The sequence below is a fragment of the Onychomys torridus genome, chromosome 3, assembly GCF_903995425.1.
Source record: "Onychomys torridus chromosome 3, mOncTor1.1, whole genome shotgun sequence".
Taxonomy (NCBI): Eukaryota; Metazoa; Chordata; class Mammalia; order Rodentia; family Cricetidae; genus Onychomys; species Onychomys torridus.
The window spans coordinates 113,780,841-113,807,417 of record NC_050445.1 but is presented as its reverse complement, the minus strand read 5'-3'; the positions used below and the strand labels follow the sequence as shown (position 1 = coordinate 113,807,417).

The 26,577-nt window shown below is 47.0% G+C and overlaps 1 protein-coding gene across 1 annotated transcript; it reads left to right on the top strand.

The window, feature by feature from the left end:
• Positions 1–721: 721 nt before the first annotated feature.
• On the top strand, positions 722–25,893 carry Actg2 (actin gamma 2, smooth muscle). The gene is made up of 9 exons (XM_036182870.1): positions 722–812; positions 9,410–9,573; positions 9,961–10,089; positions 14,913–15,023; positions 15,268–15,352; positions 17,220–17,381; positions 18,173–18,364; positions 21,666–21,847; positions 25,703–25,893. The coding sequence occupies exons 2-9, from the start codon at positions 9,448–9,450 to the stop codon at positions 25,844–25,846; spliced, it is 1,131 nt and encodes a 376-aa protein (XP_036038763.1). The 5' UTR covers positions 722–812; positions 9,410–9,447; the 3' UTR covers positions 25,847–25,893.
• The last annotated feature ends 684 nt before the right edge of the window (positions 25,894–26,577 follow it).

Sequence of the window (26,577 nt, the reverse complement as noted above, 5' to 3'; positions counted from 1 at the left end):
CACTGTAGGACCTGGAACAGCCACCCAGGGAGAGAATGCATTATGTCAGAAAATCCATGATCACAGGACTCTGGACATTTTGTTCCTGCCCGTGGGTCTTGCTAGATGTGCTCAGTCTTGAGGCAGGCCCCTCATTCTTCATTTCCCAGGAAGGAAAACTGGAGAGTTTGGAGTTCTGAAGGAAGTTTAAGGGCACTGGAGGTTCCAGGGCAGCAAAAACAGTGGTGCACATGGGATGTTTTGCCAAGCACAGATGGAATTCACCCTCAGCCCTCTGCTGCCCGGGACTTGCACCTGACAAAGCACAATGGCACTCATTCTGTCGATATGGCATGAGGCATGAATGTCCCAGGCAGACCCTGGGGCAGCAGGCAGAGGGCCTGAGGAAAAAGGCGGGGACAGAGGCGGCCACTGCCATTCATGGTATGGTTCTCTCTCCAGGAGCACAGCCCTATCAGGCCTCACTCTGGGCAGCTTATAAGGCCTGGTGTGATTTTTTTTTTTTTTTTTGTTTATGCAAGTATGGCCTAAAAGGAACAAATCCACAGCCCAGAGACTGTTACCATTCGAATCCTTTTGCATACATTTTTCAAATGATAATTCACTCTACCCACCCTCCATCCACGCCCCCCAAGGCTGGTTTCTTGAAAAAAAACCACCTTATATGGTAATAGTGTTACCACACCGTCAGCTGGCCTTTTTAGGGACTCTGTTTAAAGAAGATCCGCCTCAGGGGTTTTATATTGCTCTGGTGTTTCTGCCAAAGACTCCACGGCCCTCAGTCCCTCCGAGAAGGACTTCTCACACCCTCGGTGAGTACTGCCTGGCTTCTGCAGCCTCTTCCTTTCTGGGGCTGTCAGGCCTCCTGTTTATCTGTGCAACTCCAGATCTGCTTGGTTTCTGTGGCCCAGGTCACAGGTCAAGGCCCTTGGTGGTAGTGGTGCCTGGAACATGTTGCCGCGTGCTGAGAAAAGACATTTCTGATCAGAGAGCATCCTGGAGGCAGGACAGTTTGGGGACTCCCAAGGGTATGACTCCTGTAGTCTATACCTGTCCTGTTCTCCTTGCCTTGGGTCACTGTGTCACTGCAGAAAAGCAGCTTTCCCCTGGGTATTTGGGTCACAGCCAATGGTGGCCCTGGTACCCATGAGCTACCTGTATTAGAATAGGAAGGGGCTTCCTTCGGCTGGCCTTGGCTGGTCCCTCTGTCCTCCAACTTGAGATGGAGGCTGAGATGAGTGGAGAGTTTTCACAGTATCTGAAGACTGTAAGGTCATTGTCGGATGTGGAAAGTGAGACGCGAACAAATGTCTCATGGCTTCATGATGTTGAGGGGCTAGAAGGCAGCTAACTTGTTCTCCTCTGAGGAAGTCGCTGAGGCCCTTCCAGGGCAATTAAGCAACTTTTCCAGAAGATGCACCCTCGCTGGTCATGGTGGCTCATGCTTGTATTCTAAGTACATGGGAGCCTAGGGCGGGTAGATTGCCCAAAGTTCAAGGCCAGCCTGGGGTACATAGTGAGTTCCAGGCCAACCTGGGCCTCAGTGTGAGACTGGCTCAAACAAAACAAAACATCTCACACCATCCGTGAAGTAATATGCCAAGGTCACCATCTCTGCAAAACACACACACACACACACACACACACACACACACACACACACACATGTCGGGAGGGCTCTACCACCTTTGTGAGTTGTATCCAAGTGGAGCAGGCTGGGGTCAGGATGCTGGTACCCAGTGTTATGAGTGACCTCCATGTCCTCACCCATATGGGCACCCAGAACACCTCTCAGAGTGACTCAGAGTGAGGAGTAAATGTGTATAGTAATCACCATGGAGAACATGGTGGTGCAAGCTTATGTTCCTAGCGCTTGGGAGGTGGAGGCTAGCAGATCAGAAGTTCAAGGTCGTCTTTGTCTATATAGTAAATTTAAGGCTAGCCCAGGCTTTACGAAACACTCTATCAGAATAAAATGAGATTAACAAATAGAATCACAATAGAGTATCTAAGTGTGTGAAGGGGGGAAGCCCAAGAGAAGCTCCTGGTTAAGCTACAAGCAGGGATGGCTTACTGGAGGAAGAATACCTGAGCTGAGCTCCGGAGAAGGATAGTCTTGGGGGTGGGGGAGGGGGAGGGGGTGGGGTGGGGGAGCATGGTGGTCTTTGGGACAGCAAAGGACTCAGCTCCACTCCATTTAGATTTCAAGGCAAGGAGCAGGCCCAGTAACTTTAGAAGGGTGGGTAGGTCAGTCGTTTGGTTTCTAGATGCTAAATTAAAGGACTGAACAGTGGGCAGTATGGAAGGAGTCAAGCCTAAAGGACAACAGCCAGTGATGTATACCAGGGAAGGAGTGCCCTAGAGGGCGAAAGGACTGGGCACAGGGCAGAGGCACCACCACCTGTGTGGTGGCGTGGAGGCAGAATCCAAAAGGGCTATGACTGGCTAGAAGGGAAAAGAGAGTACAAGGTGCCAGCTCTGGGTTCTGGGGTGGTTGGCATACCTCTCTGGGTATAGCTCCAGCTAAAAGCTGATGCTGTCAGCCAGCCTGACGGTACCAGGTTGGGATACCTTGGACTACACACACCTCACACAGCTCGCTCGGCAGGTCTGGAGCTCAGGAGAAGGGTCTGGTCAAGAGCTGAGCTGGGACCCTGAGTGGGAGGCTGGGCAAAGACCAGAAGAGTGGGCGATATGGGTAGATTCTTGAGGAAGGGAAAAAATGAGGAACCACCTTGCATGTGATTACATGCCTGTAATCCCAGCACTGGGGACCAGAGGAAGGAGACTCAGGAGGTCAGGCTCATCCCAGCTACACAGGGAGTTGTTCAGGCTTTCGGAACTAAGGTCTACCATAACCACCTTCAACTCTGCAGCTATAACAAGAGCAATCACAGACGGTGTGGGCATGAGTAGGTGTGCCTGGGTCCCAATAAAACAATTTACAGAGGCCAGTTAGGATTCAGAAGCCCATGATTTCAGCACTCAGAGGTGGAGGTGGAGCAGCAGAAATTCCAGGCTGTCCTCAGAGTGATCTCAGAGCCAGCCTGTCTTGAGAATAAAATAAATACTTACATACACTAAAACTGAATCTTACATAACTTTCACAGGTCATGAACTACTAGTCTCCTAACATTTTTAAAAAGAAAATATCCTTTTTTCTTCTTTTCGGCTTTTTTTTTTTTTTTTGGTTTTTCAAGACAAGATTTCTCTGTAGCTTTGGTGCCTGTCCTGGACTAGCTCTGTAGACCAGGCTGGCCTTGAACTCACAGACATCCACCTGCCTCTGCCTCCCGAGTGCTGGGATTATAGGCATGCACCACCGCCCAGCTCTTTTTGGCTTTTTGAGACAAAGTTTCTCTGTGTAGCCCTGGATGTCCTGGAACTTGCTCTGTAGACAAGGATGGCCTCAAACTCACAAACATCCACCTGCCTCTGCCTCCCAAGTGCTGGGATTAAAAGTGTACACCACGACACCTGGTTAAATATGCTTCTTTTTATTTTTAACTTTTTATTTGTGTGTGTGTGTATGTGAAGGTGTGTGTGTGTGAAGGTGTGTGTGTATGCGTGTGCCCTTGTCCACATGGGTGTCTGTGGTGGCCATCAGCTGACATTGGGTGTCCTCCTTACTATGCTCCGTCTTATTTTTGAGGCTGGATCTCTCACTGAACCTGAAGCTCACTGACTCAACTGGCTTGCCCAGCTGGCCAGTAGGCTCTGCTCTGGTGGTTCTTCCATCTCTACCCACCCAGAACTGGGATGACAGAGGAGCCAGCAGTGACCCCTGGACTTCCTGTGGAGTAGGGATCTGAACTCGGGTCCTCACACTTGCACAGCAAATGTTTCATCCACTGAGCCCTCTACCAAGCCTACCTTCACCCACGTAAAACATGTAAAACCATTAACTTCCAATCTGTAAGAAAGTAGGCCAGAGTTTGCCTAGCCTGGGTTACAGTCTGCACAACCCTTTCAGATCCCTGTGTTTGTTTAACCCATCCTCTTCTTTTCAAAGTATTTTTAGGGTTTTTCTTTCTAGGTTTATTTTTTTATTTTATTTTATGCATAGGAGGGTTTGTCTGCATGTATGTATGTGTACCATGTGTGTGCCTGGTTCCTCAGAGATCAGAAGAAGACATCAGATCCTCCGAAACTGCAGTTATAGATGATTGTGAGCCACTGTGTGGGTGCTGGGAACTGAACTCAGGCCCTCTGTAAGAACAGCAAGTGCTCTTTTCCACTGGACCATCTCTCCAGCCCCTAATCTTTTCCTTGTGAGATGGATGTTCTCATTTCAGTTTTGTAGTGGAAGAAACTGGGAGCCGGGGAGGGCAATGGGAGGGGCTGTGGGGAGAGGGTTCCAGGAAGAATAAAGGGCACTGAAGGAGAGATGAGCCACCGGGGCCAAACCAGCCCCTTTGCAGTGCCAGAGATGGGTGTTCACACCTCTCTCCTTATGCTGAGTTGAGGTCCCCAGGGTGATCGGTGAGGGAGCCCATTATTTGCACTCATCCTGTCTAGCTCAGGGCTGCCTTGCAGAGAGGATAAAACTCAAAACTGTGTTTTTAACTGTGTAAAATCCTCTCACCAAAGTCTGGATGGGGTACATGCTAAAACGGCCACAACAGTTTGTTCAGCTTCCCACGAAAGCAAAGTGGTTGTGACCTCAGCAAACCACAGTTACATTGGCTCTAGATCTGCCACAAATAACCAGAAAGGTCAAGAATTTTGAGACATGGCAGCAGATGACCCACAGCCCTTCAGGACTTCTAGCTCTCTCAGCCTTCAGCGCCCTACCTCATCTCTGGCTCTGCCACAGAAAAATGTTTCTGGGGTTGAAGAGATGGCTCAGTGGTTGAAGACACTTGCTGTTCTTGTAGAGGATCCAAGTTCAGTTCCCAGTGCCTACATGGTGGCTCCCAACCATCTGTAACTCCAGTTTCAGGGTTCTGATGCCTTCTTCTTACATCAGTAGGCACTGTTCACATGCGGTACACATACATACATGCAGGCAAAACACTCACATAAACATAAACAAATCAGAAAAAAATTTTCAAAAGGAAAAGTGACTCTAAGTCTCTGAAATACTCTGGTGGGAACTGGTAACAATTTGAAGTTGCTTAGTGGATGCTTCGGTGGCTATGCAACCTGGAAAAGAAGGTGCAAGCCTGTGATTCTTTGTGGGGCTGAGTTGGGGTAGGGGGGGCTCAGTGAAAACAGAGAGATGAAAGAGTCATTGAAAAGTCAAAGGGACCAGGTGATGGTGGCATATGCCTCTAATCCCAGCACTTGGGAGGCAGAGCCAGGCAGATATTTGTGAGTTTGAGGCCAGCCTGGTTTACAAAGCAAGTTCCAGGACAGCCAGGGCGGTTACACAGAGAAACCCTGTCTCGAAAAAAACAAAACAAAAAGAAAAAAAGAAAAGAAAAGAAAAAAAAGTCAAATGGGAGTCACCCCAGGATGTAGGTCAGTCAGTAGAGTGCTTACCCAAGCATGCACAAAATCCTGGGGTTTGATCCCCAACATTGCATAAGTGTAAGTCCTGGGGTTTGATCCCCAACATTGCATAAGTGTAAGTACCGGCTGGTAGGAGGCTCAGAAGTTCAAGATTATCCTTGACTACACTGGGAGTTCAAGGCCAGCCTGGGGCACATGAGATCCTGTCAAAAGAAGGAGGGGGTTGGGAAAGCCACCCAAGAGGAACTAGGCTTGAGGCAAAACCCCTGTAATGCTAGCTAGCATTTGGAAAATTGAGACAGAAGTAGTACTGTGAGTCCAAAGAGGCTACCTGTGTAGACAAAGAACGCTGACTCCGAACACTAAGACAAAATTAGAAAGGGAAGAAAGCCATAGGTGTGAATACATCACACGAAGAGACAGTATGGGAGACCTTAGGGAGAGCCACAGAAGTGTGGCTTCCATCCTCCTGGCCTTCAGGCCCGGTTCCCCTCTGGAGGATGGTCACTATGTCCATGTAGCTGATGACGAGCTAGGGGAGAGATAGCCAAGTGCCTGAGATCCCAGGAACAGAGCAGACAGGTCTGGGAGGGGACCCACTATGTCCACATTTATTGAGCACCTCCTGTGTACCAGACATTGAGTTATATGTTAGGGTAAACCTGGTCCTGGTGTAGAAAGAGCTCAGAGGATGCCCAGAGAGAAGAAACAGGGGCCCCTTGGTGTGCTCCTGGAAAGCAAGGGGAAGCAAACTGCCATACAAGGAGAAGTTCTGACCGCGTCTCGGCCACGGCAAGGACAACACAACACAGGCTGGGGCACATCCACACCTGGCCTGGATCCATGCCTGCCCTGACTGCTCCCCTTGTTCTGGCTGGGAGGTCTCTAGCTGAGTTCTTTAACTTTTCTGAGTCTTGATGTGCAAGTCAATAGAATGGGATTTAAATATATATTGTCTCAGGACAATTTTGAAGTTTAACTAAATAATACTATAAATTGTAAATTGTAAAATTGAGGTAAAAATTTTTTTTTTTTTTGCACCAGACATGGTGGCTGTAATCTCAGCACTTGGCAAGTAGAGGCAGGAGAATTACTCTAAGTTTGGGCCAGCATGGGCTACACAGAGCTATCCTGCCTCAAGATACATATATATATATATATATATATAAAAAATATATAAACACATGCTCTGTCTCCCGACTCAGAAGCACTGACCACAGTGTGATGGGAGTAACTCAGCACCTTTTCATTACATCACATACTTTGCTTTCTCCATTGGGTGGTCAGGTGGAGGGTTCTAGCACTTCAGCACCAACTAACTTTTTCTTTTTCTTTTTTTTTTTAAGTAATTTATTTAATTTTATTTTATGTGCATTGGTGTGAAGGTATCAGATCTCCTGGAACTGGAGTTACAATTGGGAGCTGCCATGTGGGCACTGGGAATTGAACCTGGGTCCTCTGGAAGAGCAGCTCTTAATCATTGAGCCATCTCTCCAGCCCCCGCCAACTAACTTTTTCAATAACTTCTTTTCATTATTAAAATTTGTGTGTGTGTGTGTGTGTGTGTGTTTTGAGACAGGGTTTCTCTGTGTAGTTTTGGTGCCCGTCCTGGATCTCACTGTGTAGACCAGGCTGGCCTCAAACTCACAGAGATCCTCCTGGCGCTGTCTTTGAGTGCCGGGATTAAAGGTGTGCACCACTGCCGCCTGGCTCTGATTGTTCTTAATTTATTTTTATTTTATGTGCATTGGTGTTTTCTCTGCATGCATGTCTGTGAGAGGGTGTTGGAATCCCTGGAACTAGAGTTACAGATAGTCTTGGGCTGCCATGCAGGTGCTGGGACTAGAACCCGGGTCCTCTAGAAGAACAACAGCCGGAGCTCTTAACCACTGAGCCATCTCTCCAGCCCTTCACTTATGATTGTTTTAAACAAAGCTATGCTCACAGAATGGCTCACTAGGTAGAGCATTTGCTGCCTAAGGCTGATGGCCTGAGTTCAATCCTCAGCACCCAGGTAAAGGTGGAAGCTCCATAGTGTCCTGAGTGCCACCTCATGCCAAGGAGCATGTGCCCTCCCCCCCACACACACACTGTACACACATACAATAATGTATTTTCTAGTTGTTATTTTATTTTGTGTGTGTGGGTGTTCTGCCTGCACATACCACATTCATACCTGGTTCTCTGGAGGCCAGAGAGGGCATCAGATCCTCTGGAAATGGAGTTACAGTTGATTGTGAGCCACAGTGTAGGTGCTGGGAATCAAACCCAGGTCCTCCATAAGAGCAGCCTGGGCTCTTAACCTCTGAGCCATCCTTCCAACCCCAGTGTTAATAAAATTCTGCCCTGATCCTGTCTAGCCTTCATGATCTCCTGATCAAAATCCCAAAACATAATCTCTTTGCCTGGCTCATGATCTTCACTGCCTGGCTTCAGCACAAAGCTGTTTGGAATCAGTCACAGCTGTCTGTAACACCTCTCTCCTCCCCTCTATAATAGGGCCAGCTGTGGTCACATACACCACATGACACGTTAGAGCCCTTCCTTCCCAGATAGTTTCTCTATTCCTTGTTCCATGCCTTTTGCATGAAATTATCTAATAAATAAATTAATAAATAATTTTTTAAGAGAGAGAGAAGGAAGGAGGGAAAGAAGGAGGTTGAGTGGGTTGTCTCCTGACGTACACACATACACATACCTGGACACATAGCTGCACACATACACACATACAAACATAATATATATATATATATTTATGTGCTAGGTGGAAGGTGGCTTTATTTGTCAGAGAGGCTGGGCGTCTTTCGTTGGAAGGGTTCTGCTTCCCTTCCTTGTCAACTGTCTTCTCTCAGTCTTTCTTTTTCTTTTGGGCTGTCTGCTTTCTGGTTTGTAAAAGATCTTTCTCCTTGTAAATACTAATCCTGCCTCAGGTATATTATAAAACTTCTCAACCTGTTTAACAACCAGTAAGTGCTCTCATGATTCTCTCCACTGAATGAAAGTTGTATAGCTATTTCATCTTTAAAATCAAGTGTAATAAACTGGGCACTGTGGTGCACATCTTTAATCCCAGCACTTAGGAGGCAGAGTCAGATCAATCTCTGTGAGTCTGAGACCATCTTGGTCTACATAGTGAGTTCCAGGCCAGTCAAGGCTACACAGTAAGACCTCAGGAATAGAGAGATGGCCTAGTGGTTAAGAGGACTTGTTGCTTTTGCAGAGGACCTGAGTTCAGTTCCCAGCTCCCACATAACAGCTCATAACCACTCTGAACTCCAATTCTAGGGGATCTGAAACCCTCTTCTAGTCTTCCCAGACACACACATGGTACGCATAGTGAGACCCTATCTCAAAAACTAAAATTAAATAAATAAAAATAAAATGTATTTCTTGGCTGATTGCCATACCACACAACCATAGACAAGGGCCTTTAAGGACAGAAATTTGTTTTCTGACAATCCTGGACACTAGGAGTCTGAGGGTCAAGATGTCTTCAGGGTTGGTTTCTCCTTAGGACCCTCCCCTAGCTTATCGATGGCTGCCTTCTGGCCATGTCTTCACATAATCTACACTCCCTATATATCTGTATTCTAATCTTCTTTTCTTACACAAGATACTACCCTATGAGAGCAGCCATATTGGAGACCAGCCATACTGGATTTATAACGTCATTCTAAACTCAATTTCCCTCTGTGAAGACCTGGCTCTAAATCCAGTCATATTTTGAGGTGTGAGGATACTGATGTTCATTCCATATATGAATTTAGGGTAACATAATGCAGTGCTTAGCAGCTGAAGGGAGGTATGAGCCACAGCTTCTAGAAACAAGGAAGCCAAACCTATGGCTGTCTCTCCTAGAACAGGACCCCAGTTGCTCAGACTCCAGAGCCACAAAGACTGTCTCTCCTGTGTTACCTGACAAGTGGCTAACTGTTCTGTCTCTTCCAACCCAAAGGTGCTCCTCCAGCCCCAGCTCACTCAGCCACACCCACCATGTGTGAAGAAGAGACCACCGCCCTTGTGTGCGACAATGGCTCTGGCCTGTGCAAGGCGGGCTTTGCTGGAGATGATGCCCCCAGGGCTGTCTTCCCCTCCATTGTGGGCCGTCCTCGCCATCAGGTGTGTTCCCTCTGGGCCCAAGACAGCAAAGAACTATACTGAGCTCTCTCTCTCTCCCTCTCCCTCTCCCTCTCCCTCCCCCTCTCCCTCTCCCTCTCCCTCCCCCTCCCCCTCCCCCTCCCCCTCTCTGCAGAGAGTATAAAATAAGATAAGGGGATACATACATCTATGGGCTTTGTTCTCTCTCAGAAAACCACATAGTCTTCTGTGAGAGAAAAGGATCAGCCCATGAGAAATCCCCCACCTCCTCTTCCTGCCTCTGCCCACCTTTGTTTCCTGCTTCCTTTCCTCATCTCTTTCCTTCCCAGAGACATTCCCGTGACTGAATCTCTTGTGTGTGGACCCCTAAGCCAATTCACTTTTCTCTCCTTTTCTTTCATGTCACAGGGTGTAATGGTGGGAATGGGCCAGAAAGACAGCTATGTGGGGGACGAGGCTCAGAGCAAACGTGGGATCCTAACCCTCAAATACCCCATTGAACACGGCATCATCACCAACTGGGATGACATGGAAAAGGTATTGGAAGCCCCCAATGTGGTTATTTTAATGGTAGCATCTCCTCTTCACTCCTGTCTTTACAGTCTTCCTCCTTCCTTTCCATTCCCTAGATGATTTCCAGCCTGAGCCCCAATCTCTCCCCCTGGACCATGGCAATGGCTTCCCCGAAGTTTCTCTTCTCCTGTGACCTTAAGGATTCATCCATACACTTCCCCGTATCCCTAACTCTTTGTAGCACCCTTGGAGGATCCCGTCATACCTAATTTCCAGCTTCTGCCTCTCCTGCATGACTCCATCTGGCTAGGCTCGGGCCCTTGTTTGAAATGTCCAACATCTCAGCTGGGGCTGAGAGATGGCTCAGCTGTTAAGAGCACTTGATGCTCCTGCAGGGGACCCACATCAGGCAGCTCACAGGTATCTGCAGCTCCAGCTCTCTCTTCTATTTGTTTGCCTTGACATACACTTTCAGCTAAGGGCAATGCTGATACAGTATTCTCCAATGAAAAACTTCAGTACTAGGCTAGGAGTTTCTGGAAGTTTTTTGTTGTTTTGTGTAAGAAAATGCAGAAGGCGGGGCAATGATGACATCACAAGTGGAAACGTCAGCAGCTCCTTTCTAGTGTTCTTCTAGATACAGCCAACCACTGTCTCCGAATCTCTGCTTCAGCTATGACTGTCTTCTAAAATGTAACAGAGAGCTTCCTGAGCAGGTGGCAATGGGGGCTGAATGGTTGATTTGTAGTATGTAATCCACTTACAGTTCCTTTGCACCTTCAGGTGTGAACTAGCCTTCAGGTATGTCAAAGCCTTCTCATTGCAGAGAGGTGCAGGCAAGGCACTGGAGTGAACAGCAAAGAAATGTGTGTACAAACTAGACTTAGTATCTTCATTTCTGAGCTGGAGATTAAAAAACAAACAATTTAGCCAGGCGGTGGTGGCGCACGCCTATAATCCCAGCACTCGGGAGGCAGAGGCAGGTGGATCTCTGTGAGTTTGAGGCCAGCCTGGTCTACAAAGTGAGTTCCAGGACAGCCTCCAAAGCTGCAGAGAGAAACCCTGTCTCAGGGGAAAACAAAAAACAAAAAAAAACCTTTCTTGTGAGGTGCAGTGGCTCATGACTATAATCCCAGAGCTTGGGAGGCTGAGGCAGGAAGATTGCCACTTTGTTGTGAATTCAAGGCCAGCCTGGGTCACAGAATGAGACCCCATGTCAGATCAAGCAACTTCCTTTTCCACTAGAGGGCTTTGGCAATGAAATTAGACACTGATTCATTGTGATCCCAACATATGGATTGGAGTTTTAGAAATGACACTCATTATTTACATACATCTCTTCTTATGAAAACATAAGAAACAAAATATTTTCTCACAGTAGGGACAGTGCATGAACTCTTTAAAGAAAACCCTAGGTATATATTATGCATCTTAAAAGAAAAGCTAAATAGGAATTGGATGGATTGTTCTGAAATAACCACTTAGTTATTCAGGAATGCAGAATCTTACCTCATACCATTTCTCTGAAATATCAACTGAACTAAAAAGTTAAATATAAAAACTCAAAGACTGCCGATACAGTAAGGTAGAGGGTGAAAGTGGTCATAGAAGGAAAATATATAGGTCTGACTTCCTACAAGTTGTAACTTCTAGTGTATATTCCAAAAATAAAATCTGAAGGTCAAACAACACATTACAAAAATATTACAGCAAGCTGGGCGGTGGTGGCACGCGCCTTTAATCCCAGCACTCGGGAGGCAGAGCCAGGTGGATCTCTGTGAGTTCAAGGCCAGCCTGGTCTACAGAGCTAGTTCCAGGACAGGCACCAAAGCTACACAGAGAAACCCTGTCTCAAAAAACAAAAACCAAACAAAAAAAATTACAGCAAATATATTGAAAGATCATTAGACAGGCAGCATAGATTTATCATTATACAAAATACAAGTGCTGGAATTGGAGAGGTGACTGGCACTTAAGAGCACAGGCTGCTCTCGTAGAGGACCTACATTTGGCACCCAGCACTCCGTCAGGTGCCTTACAGCCACCTGTAACTCCCACACCAGGGGATTCAATGCCATGCCATCTTCTGGCTTCTGAGGACACCTGTACTCATGTGCATCACACACACACACACACACACACACACACACACACACACACACACACACAAATACACATAATTTTAAAAATCACCTTTTTAAGAAAAGAAAATTTCCCTCTTTTAAAAAAAAAGGGGGGGGTTGGGGATTTAGCTCAGTGGTAGAGCACTTGCCTAGCAAACGCAAGGCCCTGGGTTCGATCCTCAGCTCAAAAAAAAAAAAAAAAAGATCCACACTTCAAAATAAAATAAAAACAACCAAGTGTAGTGACACCTGCTTTTAATCTCAGCCCTGGGGAGGGATCAGGCAGATCTCTGAGAATTTGAAGCCAGTCTGGTCTACAGAGCAAGTTCCAGGTAAGTCAGGGCTACATAGAAAGACACTGTCTCAAAAAATTTAATTAATTAATTAAAAACAAATTTCAACATGTAATGATAATAATAATAACAATAATAACAATAACAATAATGGATATGAAGTGAATAAGAAATAATAGCCAGGTGGTGGCGGTGCACACCTTTATTTAATCCCAGTGTTTGGGAAGCAGAGGCAGGAAGATTTCTATGAATTTGAGGCCAGCCTGGTCTACAGAGCAAGTTTCCAGAACAGTCAGAGCTGTTACGAAGAGAAACCCTGTCTAAAGGGGAAAAGGGAAGGAAGTAAATTACAAATAACATAAAGACAAGAGCCACAAGGGAAAGATGTCAGAATGTGAACTATAAACAACAGATGGGATGAAGACATTTTCCTAAAATGAAGTCCAGTGCTTGGCCCACTCCGAATGGTGCTGACTGGCAGATCTGGGTAGAGCTAAGGCAGCTGGTACCTACATTCACAGGCCCAGGCTGAGACGGAGCAACTGGGGAGAGTTTTCTTTTTAATTTATTTTAATGTGTGCTGGCATTTTTGCCATGGATGTCAAGTCCCCTGAAACTGGCATAACGGACAGTTGTGAGCTGCCATGTGGGTGCTGGGTATGGAACCCAGGTCCTCTGGAAGAGCAGTCGGTGCTCTTAACCTCTGAGCCATCTCTCCAGCCCATGTGAAAGGTTTTCAAACCGACTTCACTCCACTGAGGCCAGTCCCCGTCCCTGATCTCCCTGTGAAAGTTCAAAGTCCAAGGCCTCTGTTTGTGGTGTCCCTGTGTCTCAGAGGCCCTCTGAAGCCTTTGGGGGCCTCCTCTGCTTCCCAGCCCATCCCAGTCACCCAGATGATCATTTCTCTCTTCTGTTCATTTAGTTGCTTCTTGGTATTTCTGTCTTTTGGCCTTTCTCCCATCCAGACTTTGAAACCAAGTAGACATCATGTCCAGCCTATAGTGGCTCCTGTCACATTTATTAACATTTCAGCAAAGCCCACAAATACAGTGGCATGATTTAGCCCTGTTGCTAAAGAAACTGAAACCCCATGTGCCTGACACTGTTTGCCAAACCCCTCGGAGGTGAAGCCCCTCATCTGATCATCTTCAAGCACTGGATAAGGAACTAGTCATGGGCTCAGGAAACTTCCTCTAAGGCAGGGATTCTTTATTATTATTATTAAATATGTTTATTTATTAATTTTTTTCCATTTTACATACCAACCCCAGTTCCCCCTCCCTCCCCTTCTCCTGCCTCCTCACCTCCCTCCCACTCTGCCCCCATCCACTCCTCAGAGTGGGTAAGGCCTCCCATGGTAGTCAACAAAGTCTGGCATACCAAGTTGAAGGAGAGCCTAGCCCCTCCCCATTGTATCAAGGCTGAGCAAGGTATCCCACCACAGGGAATGGGCTCCAAAATGCCAGTTCATAAGGCAGGGATTCTTGTCTAGGATAGGTTTGCACATGTAGGCACACACACGCACACACACAGACACACACACACACACACACACACGCACACACGCGCACACGCGCGCACACACACGGACGTGTGGTAATGTCTAGAGATAGAACCAAATTTGTGCTAGAGCCATTAGATGCTCTCCAGTGAGGAGACTAGCAATGCCACTAAACCTCCCATGATGCACAGGTCTGTCTCACACAGCACTGACTGAGCCGATCTAAGATGACAGGGTGCTGACGTAGAGAGGCCTTGCTCAAAGCACCAGCCTGGTCACCAGTAAACTGAGAACTGGGTCCACGTATATGTATCAGGATCACAGCAGGAGGCAGTATACACTTTGGATGAGGCTGACAAAATGAATACTTACAGGGATGTGAGCAAGAGTAAGGCAACCAGAGAAGGATGAGCACTAGTTACCTCAGGAGCTCTTGTGATCTCAAGAGTCCCCCGCAGAAACTTTGAATGGGTAGACAGTGTCCTTGGAACGCGGCAAGACCTAGAGTGCTGAGAGAGGGGCCATCAGCTGAAGGTGTGTTTATGGTAGGCCACACCACAGCAATGCCCTGGCTTTTCTCTCCTCCCACTGTCCAACCTCTTGCCAGTATCACTCCAGCTAAACACGACCAGGAGCCTGAAAGCAATTAGCACCAGCCTGCCTTTTGGAAGGCACAAAGCAACAGGAGGAAGTGGGAGGAGGGAAGAAGAGGGAGGGCCAAATGGGAAACATGAGCACTTGCTGGGGGAGAAGGAATAGATTCTCAACACATCCATCAGAGATTCCCCGGGGATGAGCAGTTTCTCCAGAGTCACTGTCCTGCGTGGCTTCTGGCTGTCCTCCTCCAGTACACATGCACGGGCTGGTCAGGTTCTGTTCATGCCCCGGGTCTGAACAATGCTGGGCTTCTCTGGCTTTTGTCTCAACCAGATCTGGCACCACTCCTTCTACAATGAGCTTCGGGTAGCACCAGAAGAGCACCCAACCCTGCTCACGGAGGCCCCCCTGAACCCCAAGGCCAACAGGGAGAAGATGACCCAGGTAAGAGCACTGTGCACAGGGAAGCAGCCTGGCCAGGTACTTCTTCCCCATCATGTACCAACGCAGCAAAATGTCTTTACATACACGCTGTATGTGTGGGCCACCAAGGCGAGTCCCGTGGAAGTGGGATAAGGAAGGACCACTGAGTTGGCATAGTTCTTGCCCTGAGAAAATTACAGAGCATCCTGTAGGCCGGGAGATGCTGTGGTGTTTGTGAGTCAGACCTTTCCTCCTGTCCTTGCAGATCATGTTCGAAACCTTCAATGTCCCTGCCATGTATGTTGCCATTCAAGCTGTACTCTCCCTCTACGCTTCGGGCCGCACCACAGGTCAGTAGAGTTTCTGGCTCCAGGCTTCCTTCACAGTCCTGAAAATGATCTGTAGTGGCCATACGTTTGGTTTTTGAATGACAGAGTCTGCAGCGAGTTTATAGCAAACCAAAGAAAAAGAATACATAGCAAGAGACAGATGATATAAATCCATAGATAGCAGAACATCATCAGATTGGTTACTCAAAACATCCAGTAGAAATCAGCTAGGGATGCCCCATTGAGGCCATCGCTGGAGTTTCCAATAGAGAGTCCTAGGCAGGACAGAGTGTCCTCTCCAAGTAAAAGAACAAGTAACAGCAGATAGGTGATGTCATCGAACTGGGGACTTACAAATATCCAACCGAAACTGACTAGGAAGCTGAGGCAGTCAGCACAGATCTGAGTTTCTCTCCATGGCTGAACTGTGGCTTCCCTTTCCCATTACAGGCACTTTTTATATCATGGGCTAAACAGTAGTAACCTTTGTTGGAAATGGTTTAGCTTCTAGCTGTTCACACTTACTTTACTCTCTCTTCCCTCCCCACCACAGAATCAGGGGGCCGGCCCATCCACAGATAGGGCCGTGGAGGGCATTTTGAGACAAACACACTTGGTCTGAAATGGAGGTGGGACAACTCCATTTCCAGAGCCAGTGTCCCAGTGAGCTCAAACAGCGTATGACAATTTATCAATACAATGTGCACTAGTGCAGGGGAAGCAGAGTCAAGTTGGACTCCTACAAAGGTTCATGCTTAGAACAAGATGAACAGCCAGTGTCCAGGAAAGTAACAACTGAGAGTGCCCATGGAGCAAACTGGGTGAGCCTGCTTGTATAGTTGGAAAGAAATGACATGAACAAGCTATAATTGATACATGAATTGATGTGTACAAGGGCTGCACATAGTATGTGCCTAGATATAGAAGGATGCCCAGGAAGCAGAGAATCTGTGATCCTCAATAGGGACTTGAGCACTATCATAAATGCTTTTTAAAATGTATTCTTTCGCCGGGCAGTGGTGGCGCCCACCTTTAATCCCAGCACTTGGGAGGCAGAGTCAGGCAGATCTCTGTGAGTTCGAGGCCAGCCTGGTCTCCAAAGTGAGTTCCAGGAAAGGCGCAAAGCTACACAGAGAAACCCTGTCTCAAAAAACAAAAACAAAAACAAAAACAAAAAAAAAAGAAAGAAAGAAAGAAAAAGTATTCTTTCAGCCAGGTGGTGGTGGTGAACACCTTTAATCCCAGCACTTGGGAGGCGGAGCCAGGTGGATCTCTGTGAGTTCGAGGCCAGCCTACAGAGTGAGATCCAGGACAGGCACCAAAACTACACAGAGAAACCCTGTCTTGAAAACAAAACTGTATTTTTTCATGTTTGCTGCTTACCTGAGCATTCATCCTTCCAGGGTTTCTCACAAAGCCTGTATCAAACAATAGGTGTACTTGGCTGCAGAGATGGCTCAGCAGTTAGGAGCACATACTGCTTTTGCAGAGGACCTGAGTTCAGATCCCAGCACTCACATTAGGCAGCTCCAACTCCAGGGGACCCGACACCCTCATAGAGAGTGTGCAGTCTAAAAATAACAAATAACAGAATGTGGAATCCAGACTTAGAGTAAATTGACAAGTGTCCATATCATGTATGTATTTCACAGACTCCAAGAACTTGAGACATAATACTTGCCTTCTAGAACCTAATCTTCTTATTTAGGAGAAGGAAACACACACACACACACACACACACACACACACACACAAAATGACTGAGAAGTCTCATGGTGGGCGAATTTTCTTAACTACTGAAGGAAAATACGATAATGGAAGATCATTCAGTAACAGACTCCAGAAACAGATGAAAGATGAAAATGAGGTTTGTCTTCCCTGTCCACAGGCATCGTTCTGGATTCAGGCGATGGTGTGACCCACAATGTCCCCATCTATGAGGGCTATGCACTGCCCCATGCTATCATGCGTCTTGACCTGGCTGGACGGGACCTCACGGACTACCTCATGAAGATCCTCACAGAAAGAGGCTATTCCTTTGTGACCACAGGTACCCACCCCTTTCCTCATTCAGACTTGAGCTCAAACCCAGTCTCATCTAGTACCAGAAGTTCTCAGGAATGATGAGAGTTCTGCGGCTCTGACCTCAAGCTGTCTTGGGGTGGACTGGGAACCCCTTCAGTGTTAAGACAGCTTCATTGGAGGATGGAGGTTCCCCATGGAGATGCTCTGGGGAGGAGGACAAGGCTTACAGCTAGTTTCCTTCTGCAGTGCTCTGCAAAGCCATCCTCAGAGCCATCTCCACATTCCCATCCCCCAGCACACACTGCCTGTGGTCATGTCACCTCAGTCCCAGTGGTTTCAACAAGGTTTGGCTATACTGGAGAGATGGTGATAAAATTTTCTCCTTGGAGGTGTCTGTGGTTTCTATAAGAACAAATGATATAAAAAAACCATCTGAGAGGAGAGAGGATCATGAAGCCCACCTGGGTGAGAGTGGATTTTTGGTAGTAATTTTTTTAGATTCTGCCAAGTCACAAGGGGTAAGTCCAGGTCTACCCCGCAATGTGCCCTGTAAGGACCCCAGTAGCAACTGTGGTATTGTCAAAGACAGAGTGACAGAGCAAGAAGACTATCCCTTGGGTTCCTGCTTGAGAATCGAGCCTTTTTGAGGGATGGGACATTTAACCCAGCATGGAAGAGAGCCTTGACTCTCTTTGGGGCAGATTTGTCCTCTTCCTAAGACTGGATTCAAAGTAGACTAAGGGTTTCCTGGGGAGTACATGATACAGCCAAGCTTGGAGAGCCCAGTGACCACTTTACCATTTCTAAACTGTCTAGCTGAGAGAGAAATTGTACGAGACATCAAGGAGAAGCTGTGCTATGTGGCCTTGGATTTTGAGAATGAGATGGCCACAGCCGCCTCCTCTTCCTCCCTGGAGAAGAGCTATGAGCTCCCTGATGGGCAGGTCATCACTATCGGCAATGAGCGCTTCCGCTGCCCGGAGACCCTCTTCCAGCCTTCCTTCATCGGTGAGGCGCTGCCTTGGGCCCTGCTTGTCACCCAGAGGCAGGGTGGAGGGTATAAGCTGGAGGAGCACAGGGTAGAGAGTGCAGGGTGCAGGGGCTGCAGGATAGAGGGTACAGAGTAGAGGGCTGCAGGGTAGAGGGTGCAGGGTGAGGGCTGCAGGGTAGAGGGTGCAGAGTAGAGGGCTGCAGGGTAGAGGGTACAGGATAGAGGGTGCAGAGTAGAGGGTGCAGATAGAGGGTTGCAAGTAGAGGTAGAGGAGGTGCAGGGTGAGGGCTGCAGGGTAGAGGGTGCAGAGTAGAGGGATGCAGGGTAGAGGGTGCAGGGTAGAGGGCTGCAGGGTAGAGGGTGCAGGGTGAGGGCTGCAGGGTAGAGGGTGCAGAGTAGAGGGCTGCAGGGTAGAGGGTGCAGGGTGAGGGCTGCAGGGTAGAGGTTGCAGAGTAGAGGGGTGTAGAGTAGAGGGTGCAGGGTGAGGGCTGCAGGGTAGAGGGTGCAGAGTAGAGGGATGCAGGGTAGAGGGTGCAGGGTAGAGGGCTGCAGGGTAGAGGGTGCAGGGTGAGGGCTGCAGGGTAGAGGGTGCAGAGTAGAGGGCTGCAGGGTAGAGGGTACAGAGTAGAGGGCTGCAGGGTAGAGGGTGCAGAGTAGAGGGCTGCAGGGTAGAGGGTGCAGAATAGATGGGTACAATGATTCAGTTTCACACTAAAGAATGAAAAGGATCTTCCTCTTGGGTAGTTTAGACCAAAAGCAGGCCTAAATTTGAATCCTGTCTCCTCCATCTGTCTAGTGTATTTAACCTGTGTCCTCTGTCATCTGTCTGTTATATGTATCTGGTGCCTGTCTGGTGCCAGTGCCTTGCAAAAAGCTTTGCTCTATATTTGCTGAACAGCACAGAACACATAGCATGGGAAAGGAATGAGGGATTCTTTACAGAAATCCTTAACAAGAGTTTTCTAAGGAAAAGAAGTTATTTTACTGACCCCCAAGAGTCCAGAACAGCACTCAGAACCAGACACAGATGTGATCCACCTAAATCCTCATGTTGCTTCCAACGTTTCTGAGATGCTTATTTTCTTTAAGGTTGCTTTCAACCTGTTGACAGCTTTCAGCAAATGGTTACCATAACACACACACACACACACACACACACTATTCTGCATCAGGGACATGGAAGCATACATAGTTTAAGATTAAAGCTATACAGTTAGCTTAGGTTGTAAAATGAAATTATGTAGGAAGTCCAAAGTATAGTAAGGGGCCGGGTGGTGGTGGCGCACACCCTTAATCCCAGCGCTGGAGAGGCAGAGGCAGGTGGATCTCTGTGAGTTCAAGGCCAATCTGGTCTACAGTGCGAGATCTAGGACAGGCACCAAAACTACACAGAGAAACCCTATCTCAAAAAACCAAAACCAAATATATATGGAGAGAGAAAGGGGGGGGGTTCTTAAAGGCAAGTTAAATCTTAGGACAGCAGATCGAGTACATAGTTTTAAATGGTCTCAATGCATATCATTAGCTTGGTTGCACAGTCTAGCAAAAGCTCAATTTCTAAAGGTAAGAGGTATTTTCAGAAAAAGCTGTTCCAACAATACAGGGTGGAGGGGCCAAGATTGCCAGTTATAAGATAGAGTGCAGGGTGTGTTGTTATATAGCAGAGGGTGTAGGATGGAGGAGACAGAGGGGTAGGGTGCAGGGCTGAGGAGTGGATTTGGAAAGAGAGCCACCTAGAGTCACAGAAACTTTGTTACTTTTATCTTCCCTAAATTTTCCCAAGAAGGAACAGTATTGTGTAAACAAGTCAATAAAAACATAGTTTTGAACAGAAGACTAAGGAAAACAAGATAAAGGAAAAAAAAAACAGGATGGGGTGAGAGCGAGGGCTTAGTGGTTAAGAGCATTCACTATTCTTGCAGAGGACCTAGGTTCAGTTCCCAGCACCCACACGGTGCCTCACAACTGATTGTAACTCCGGGTCCTGGGGATCCAATACTCTCTTCTGGCTTTCATGCACACTTGCATGAGCATGGTGCACATAAACTCATGTGGGCACAGACATATACAATTAAATATTTTTATAAGGAAAAATATGACAGATGATATAGTATGAATAATGAGGTTAAAGGTCAATCCAAACCACTTCTTCATCTCTTGGCATTTAGGTCATAGAGGCCCGTATTTAGACAGTGGTGCAGAGAGGGAATCTGGGATCAGACTTGATTTTCGGTGCTGACCCTGTACCTGTCCATCTCTGAGCACTGTACCTGTCCATCTCTGAGCACTGTCACACTGGACGCACCAGCTCCTTCAATCTGAAGCCTTTTCTTCTATAAAAATGGAGATAATGGGTCAGGACAGACAGGTGCTCACCACTTACGGGCACCAACCCATCTTTCCAGAGAGCCCAGATTCAATTCTCAGCACCTTCATGGTTCCTAACAGCCTGTAGCTCTCGTTCCGGGTAATCTGACGCCCTCTGACCTCCACAGGCACTGTAGTCACATGCACAAACCCATATCAGACACATAAATAGAACAGAAAGATTAATAATAAACTTTTGAAACATGGAAATAGTGACATGTACTTACCAACTAGTACTATGACAAGGTCTAAGAGAGAATACTTAATAAGAGAAACACTTTCTTGGGAAGTGTTTAAAGGGGAAAATGGGGCGTGGCTACTCATAGCTTTGGGGTTTCTCTGAAGCCATTAAAATGCTCGAGAGCTGGGTGTGGTAGTATACCCATGTAATCCCAGTGCTTGAGCTGTGGAACTGGGAAGGTCAGGAGTTCAAGGTCACTCTCAGCTGCATAGTGAATTCAAAGCCAGTTTATCTTAAAAAATAATATGGTGGTGACAACTGCCCAGCTCTGTGGATATACTAATTACCACTGAGCTGTACACTTTAAAAGGGTTAACTTTATAGTATATGAATTACATCTCCCTAAAGCCAGGGAAAGAAGTGTGTTGTTTCAGAAATGTGCCTTGGGCAACAGTGAGAAAGGCCAGCTGAGGCATGAAGAAGCTAAAGGCAGGCCATGACTGGTAGAGGGTCTAAGCTTGTCATCAAGGGTCTGAACCAGGCAGCTGCAATGGGGAGGGTCCTTTAAAGAGCTGAAACCAGACTTCTGGTGGTGTTTTTGTCTGCTTTTGAAACAGCGTCTCACCCTGTAACCCAGGCTAGCCCTGAATTCATTGACCCTCCGACCTTATCCTCCCAAGTGCCTGGGATGACAAGCGTCAGCCACCATGCCCAGTATGAGCTACATTTCTGAAGGCATGGGTATTGACTAAACTCTGTAACCTCCCCAGGCATGGAGTCAGCTGGAATTCATGAGACAACATACAATTCCATCATGAAGTGTGACATTGACATCCGCAAGGATTTGTATGCTAACAATGTCCTCTCTGGGGGTACCACCATGTACCCCGGCATTGCTGACAGGATGCAGAAGGAGATCACAGCTCTGGCTCCCAGCACCATGAAGATTAAGGTGGGTTGGGTCTTGCCCTACTTCCCTTTTAATGTTCTACATACAAATACCTGCCTATATGAGAGATGTCGCTGGACCTTGCCACTCGGTGATCTCCTGGTCTCATCTTTCTCCTGGGCTGCAGTCCATCGCATGGTGGAGGGTTATGTTCCTTGGGGCAATGTTAGGATAAAGATATGTTAGCATGGCTCAGGCCATAACCACATGGACATCATACGAGAAGATCCTGAAAGGATTTGAGGTAGTTACAATATTTAGGGAATTTGAGGGGGAATTAGGAGGAAGGAGATAGAAAGAGAGAGCAATCGGAGTCAGAGAGATGACTCTGCCATTAAGAGCACTTTCTGCTGGGTCAGTCAGGCATGGTGGCGCACACCTTTGGTCCAAGAATTTGTGAGGCAGAGGCAGGTAGATCTCTGTGAGTTCCAGAAGAGCCTGGTCTACAGACTGAGTTCCAGACCAGACAGGGATACACAATGAGATGCTATCTCACAAAACAAAACAAGTAAGTTTGGTTCCCAGTACTTATACTTTACAGCTTATAAGAGCTGATGCTCTTCTGGCCTCCATGGATACTTGCATGTGCAAACACAGAGAAAGAGTGAGAGAGATATGCATGGCTTTCTCTCTCTCTCTCTCTCTCTCTCTCTCTCTCTCTCTCTCTTTCTCTCTTTCTTTCCTTTCCTTTTCTTTTTTGGTAGGGTCTCACTATTTAGCCCTGGCTGATCTGGAATTCACTGTGTAGACCTGACTGGCCTTAAACATAATGATCTGCCTGACTCTGCCACCTAAGTGCTAGAATTAGAGTTTTGTGCCACCATGTCCAGCTCATACAAAAAACATTTTTTTTTTTTTAAGAAAAGAAAGTGGCGATACTAAAGAATCACTCAACTTTAAAAATGGCTTAAAGAGAGATTTGGAAATGGCTCAGTCAGCAGGGTAAAGCAGCTCGCTCTCCATGAGCCTGAGTCCCTAGTACCCACATACAAAAGTAGACGGAGCACATCTGTAATTCCAGCACTTGGGAAGCAGACACAGGCAGATCCCTAGAGCTCAAAGGCTGGCCAACCTACCAGAATCAGTAAACTCTGGATTCATCGAAAGACGTGTGTCTCAGAAAATAAGGTAGAGAGAGATTGGGGAAGATACCAAATGTTAACCTCTGGCAAACATACATGTATGCAACACACACATGACTTGAAGAAGAGATGGAAAGTTCTAGAGGGGAAATATTAGGCCACAGGGCTGGCTGTCACTTCAAATTCCCAGAGACATTCTCTAGACCTTGGCTAGGCAGCTCTGATCTACTGAACGTTATGACAGCAGTGTCCCCATGATACTTCTCATGATGGTGCCTGGTCTCAGGGGTCTTGATAGAAAGGAATCCCATTTGTCTGGTGACAAGCCTGGCTCCTGGTCTCCAAACAATCATACCACTCTCTCAAGGATTTCTGGGGACTTCACTGTTAATAGATTTTTTTTTTTTAAGAATTGGGGGGGTTGGGGATTTAGCTCAGTTGTAGAGGGCTTGCCTAGCAAGCGCAAGGCCCTGGGTTCGATCCTCAGCTAAAAAAAGAAAAAAAAAAAAGAGCTGGGCGGTGGTGTCACACGCCTTTAAACCCAGCACTCGGGAGGCAGAGGCAGGCAGATCTCTGTGAGTTCGAGGCCAGCCTGGTCTCCAAATCGGGTTCCAGGAAAAGGCACAAAGCTACACAGAGAAACCCTGTCTCAAAGAAAAAAAAGAAAGAAAAAGAAAAAGAAAAGAAAAAAGAAACTGTAATAAAGAATTGGGGGCTTGCCAAGTAGTGGCGCACACCTTTAATCCCAGAATTCAGGAGGCAGAAGCAGGTGGATCTCTATGAGTTCAAGGCCAGCCTGGTCTACAGAATGAGTTCCAGGACAGCCAAAACTACACAGAGAAACCCTGTCTCGGGGATGGGGGTTGAAGGCTTAAAAACTTCTTTAAAAAACCAGGCATAGTGGCACATAGTGCTTTAGTTCCAGCACTTGGGAGGCAGAGGCAGGCAGATCTTTGTGAGTTCAAAGCCAGCCTAGTCTCCACAGTAAGTTACAGGACAGCCAGGCCTACATAGTTAGACCCTGCTTTGAGAAATGGCTCTGCAGGCAAAGGTGCCTGCCACCAGGCCTGAAGGCAGAGTGTATTCCCCAGGACTCACATGGTGAAAGAGATAACTGACTCCAAAAGGTTGTCCTCTGACTTCAACAAAAGTACCATGGCATGTGTACACCTGCACCACACACCACATCCCCACAATAGATAGATAGACATAGACAGACAGACAGAGTTGAGGGATGCATTGGTGGTGTACACTAGTAATTTCAACACTAGAAAGGTAGAGACTGCAGGATCAGGAATTCAAGGTTATCCTTGGCTATGCAAAGAATTCAAGGCCAGCTAAGGCTCAGTGAGACCCTATCTCAAACAAACAATTAACAAAAAACAAACAACAAAACACTTCCAATGCTTTAAAAACTGAAAAATGAGTTGGAGTTCAAAGCTGTCTAGTGCGTGGACAGGATTAACAAAGTGTGCATAAACTTGAGAGCCTCCCACATATGAGCGGCCATTGCTAAGTAAAGCTCAAAGCAGGGTTTAAGCAGACTAGCATAGAGTTGAGAACAGAATCAACAGCCAGGCATGGTGGCACATGCCTTTAAACCCAGTACTCCAGAGGCAAGGATCTCTGTGAGTTTGAGGTAAATCTGGTCTACAAAGCAAGTTCCAGGACAGACAGGGCTCTGTTATACAGAGAAACGTTGTCTCAAAAAAAAAAAAAAAAAAAACAAGTAAAAAGAAAACAGAATCAGCTCAGCCCAAAGTATCTGTGAATCCAAACTCTAGGCAAGGACCAAACAAAGCTCTCCCTATTGATTTTAGTAATGGTTAGCTATTGCTGAGTAACAAACACCTACAAAATCTCAGAAGCACATAACAATGAACATGGTTACTTATGAAGCTGTGGGTCAGCAGAAAGTCAGCTAAACCAGGTCAGCTTTGGCTGGGCAGCTTGATGGGTCTGCTCATCTCAGGTCAAGTTCTTCATCTCAAATTCCAAGGCTGAGGCTAGAGACCTGCAGCTCCTATAGAGAAATTCTTCTCATGAAAAGGGAAGAGGCACAGAGAACATGGCCAACTATACAAGTACATTTCCGTTCCTGTGTGTGTCATGGTTGCTAGCATCCACTGGACAAGGTGACACAAGGCCCAGCCCTAAGTCACAGGATAGAGGAACCCACTCTTTCAATGGAGGAGATGGGGAGTGGAGGGCAGGGGACATTTTGACCAACAATCTAGTCATCTCCCATTTCTATCTCATTTAGTTTTAGATTTAATGTGTGTGTGTGTGTGTGTGTGTGTGTGTGTGTGTGTGTGTGTGTGTGTGTGTGTATTTTGCCTGCATGTGTGTATGTGCACCATGTGGAGGCCAAAGGCTTCAGATCCTCCTGGAACTAGGGTTACATATAGTTGTGAGCTGCCATGTGGGGTACAGGGAACAGAATCCAGATCCTCTGCAGGAGCAACAAGGGCTCTTAACTACTGAGCCACCTCTCCAGTCCCTAGCCTGTTCATTTCTGACCACAGAGGCTACCCTTTTCTGGAGTGGGTTGAAAACATTTCTGATTTTTGATTCCCCTTGCTTATTTTTAATTTTGTATTTTTATTTTTGAGATGAGATTTTGTATTGATCTAGATGGTTTAAGAATCTTGGGTTCATGTGAGCACCTGGTTTTGAAGCTCCCCAGTATCTGAGACCACAGCATCCAACACTGTACCCCACTTCTTATCCACTCTCTTGGGGGCTGGTCCTAATTTGCCACATTTTCTCTTTGCAGATCATTGCTCCTCCCGAGCGGAAGTATTCAGTCTGGATTGGAGGCTCCATCCTGGCCTCTCTCTCCACTTTCCAGCAGATGTGGATCAGCAAGCCGGAATATGACGAGGCTGGGCCCTCCATTGTCCACAGGAAATGCTTCTAAAGTCAGAGGGGCTTCTCTGAGGATTCCTTCAAGACTGCTGTTACCCATCACAGAACATTAAAACCTTCAAGCCTTACTTCTCTGTGTGGGGCTCTTTTGTTCCTGGATGTTCCTATATGTGTGTCTCACAGGCAGTGCTAAGGGATTTTCAGGTTTTATTTCTCCTCCTCCTTCTTGTTAGATACAGTTAATGTATGGGTGTTTTGCCTGCATGTCTATGTACCACATGTGTGCAATACCCAGGAAGGACAGAAGAGGGCATTGCTTCTCCTGGGACTGGAGTTACAGATGGTTGTGAGCTGCCACTCAGGTGCTAGGAATTGAACCTGGGTCCTCTGGAAGAGCAAGCAGTGCTCTTAACCACTGAACCATCTCTCCAGCCTTCCTCTTTATTACTCATTTTTAATTATATGTTTGTATAGGTATATGTGCATGTGAGTGCAGGTGCCTGGAAAAAAACCACAGGATCCCCTGGAGCTGGAGTTACAGGCAACTGTGAGCCGCCTGAAAAGGGTGCTAGGCACCGAACTCAGATGCTCTATAAGAGCAGCAAGCACTCTTACCTACTGAGCCATCTCTCGAATTGCTCACACGACATGGCTAATCCCACACTACCCCTGAGGTGGGTGCTATAATTATCCCCGTTTCACTGATAAGGACTCGAGTTTCTGAAAGTTGACTTTACTCCCACCTTGACAAATATGTGGTGGTTGTTCTTGTTAATGTTCGAG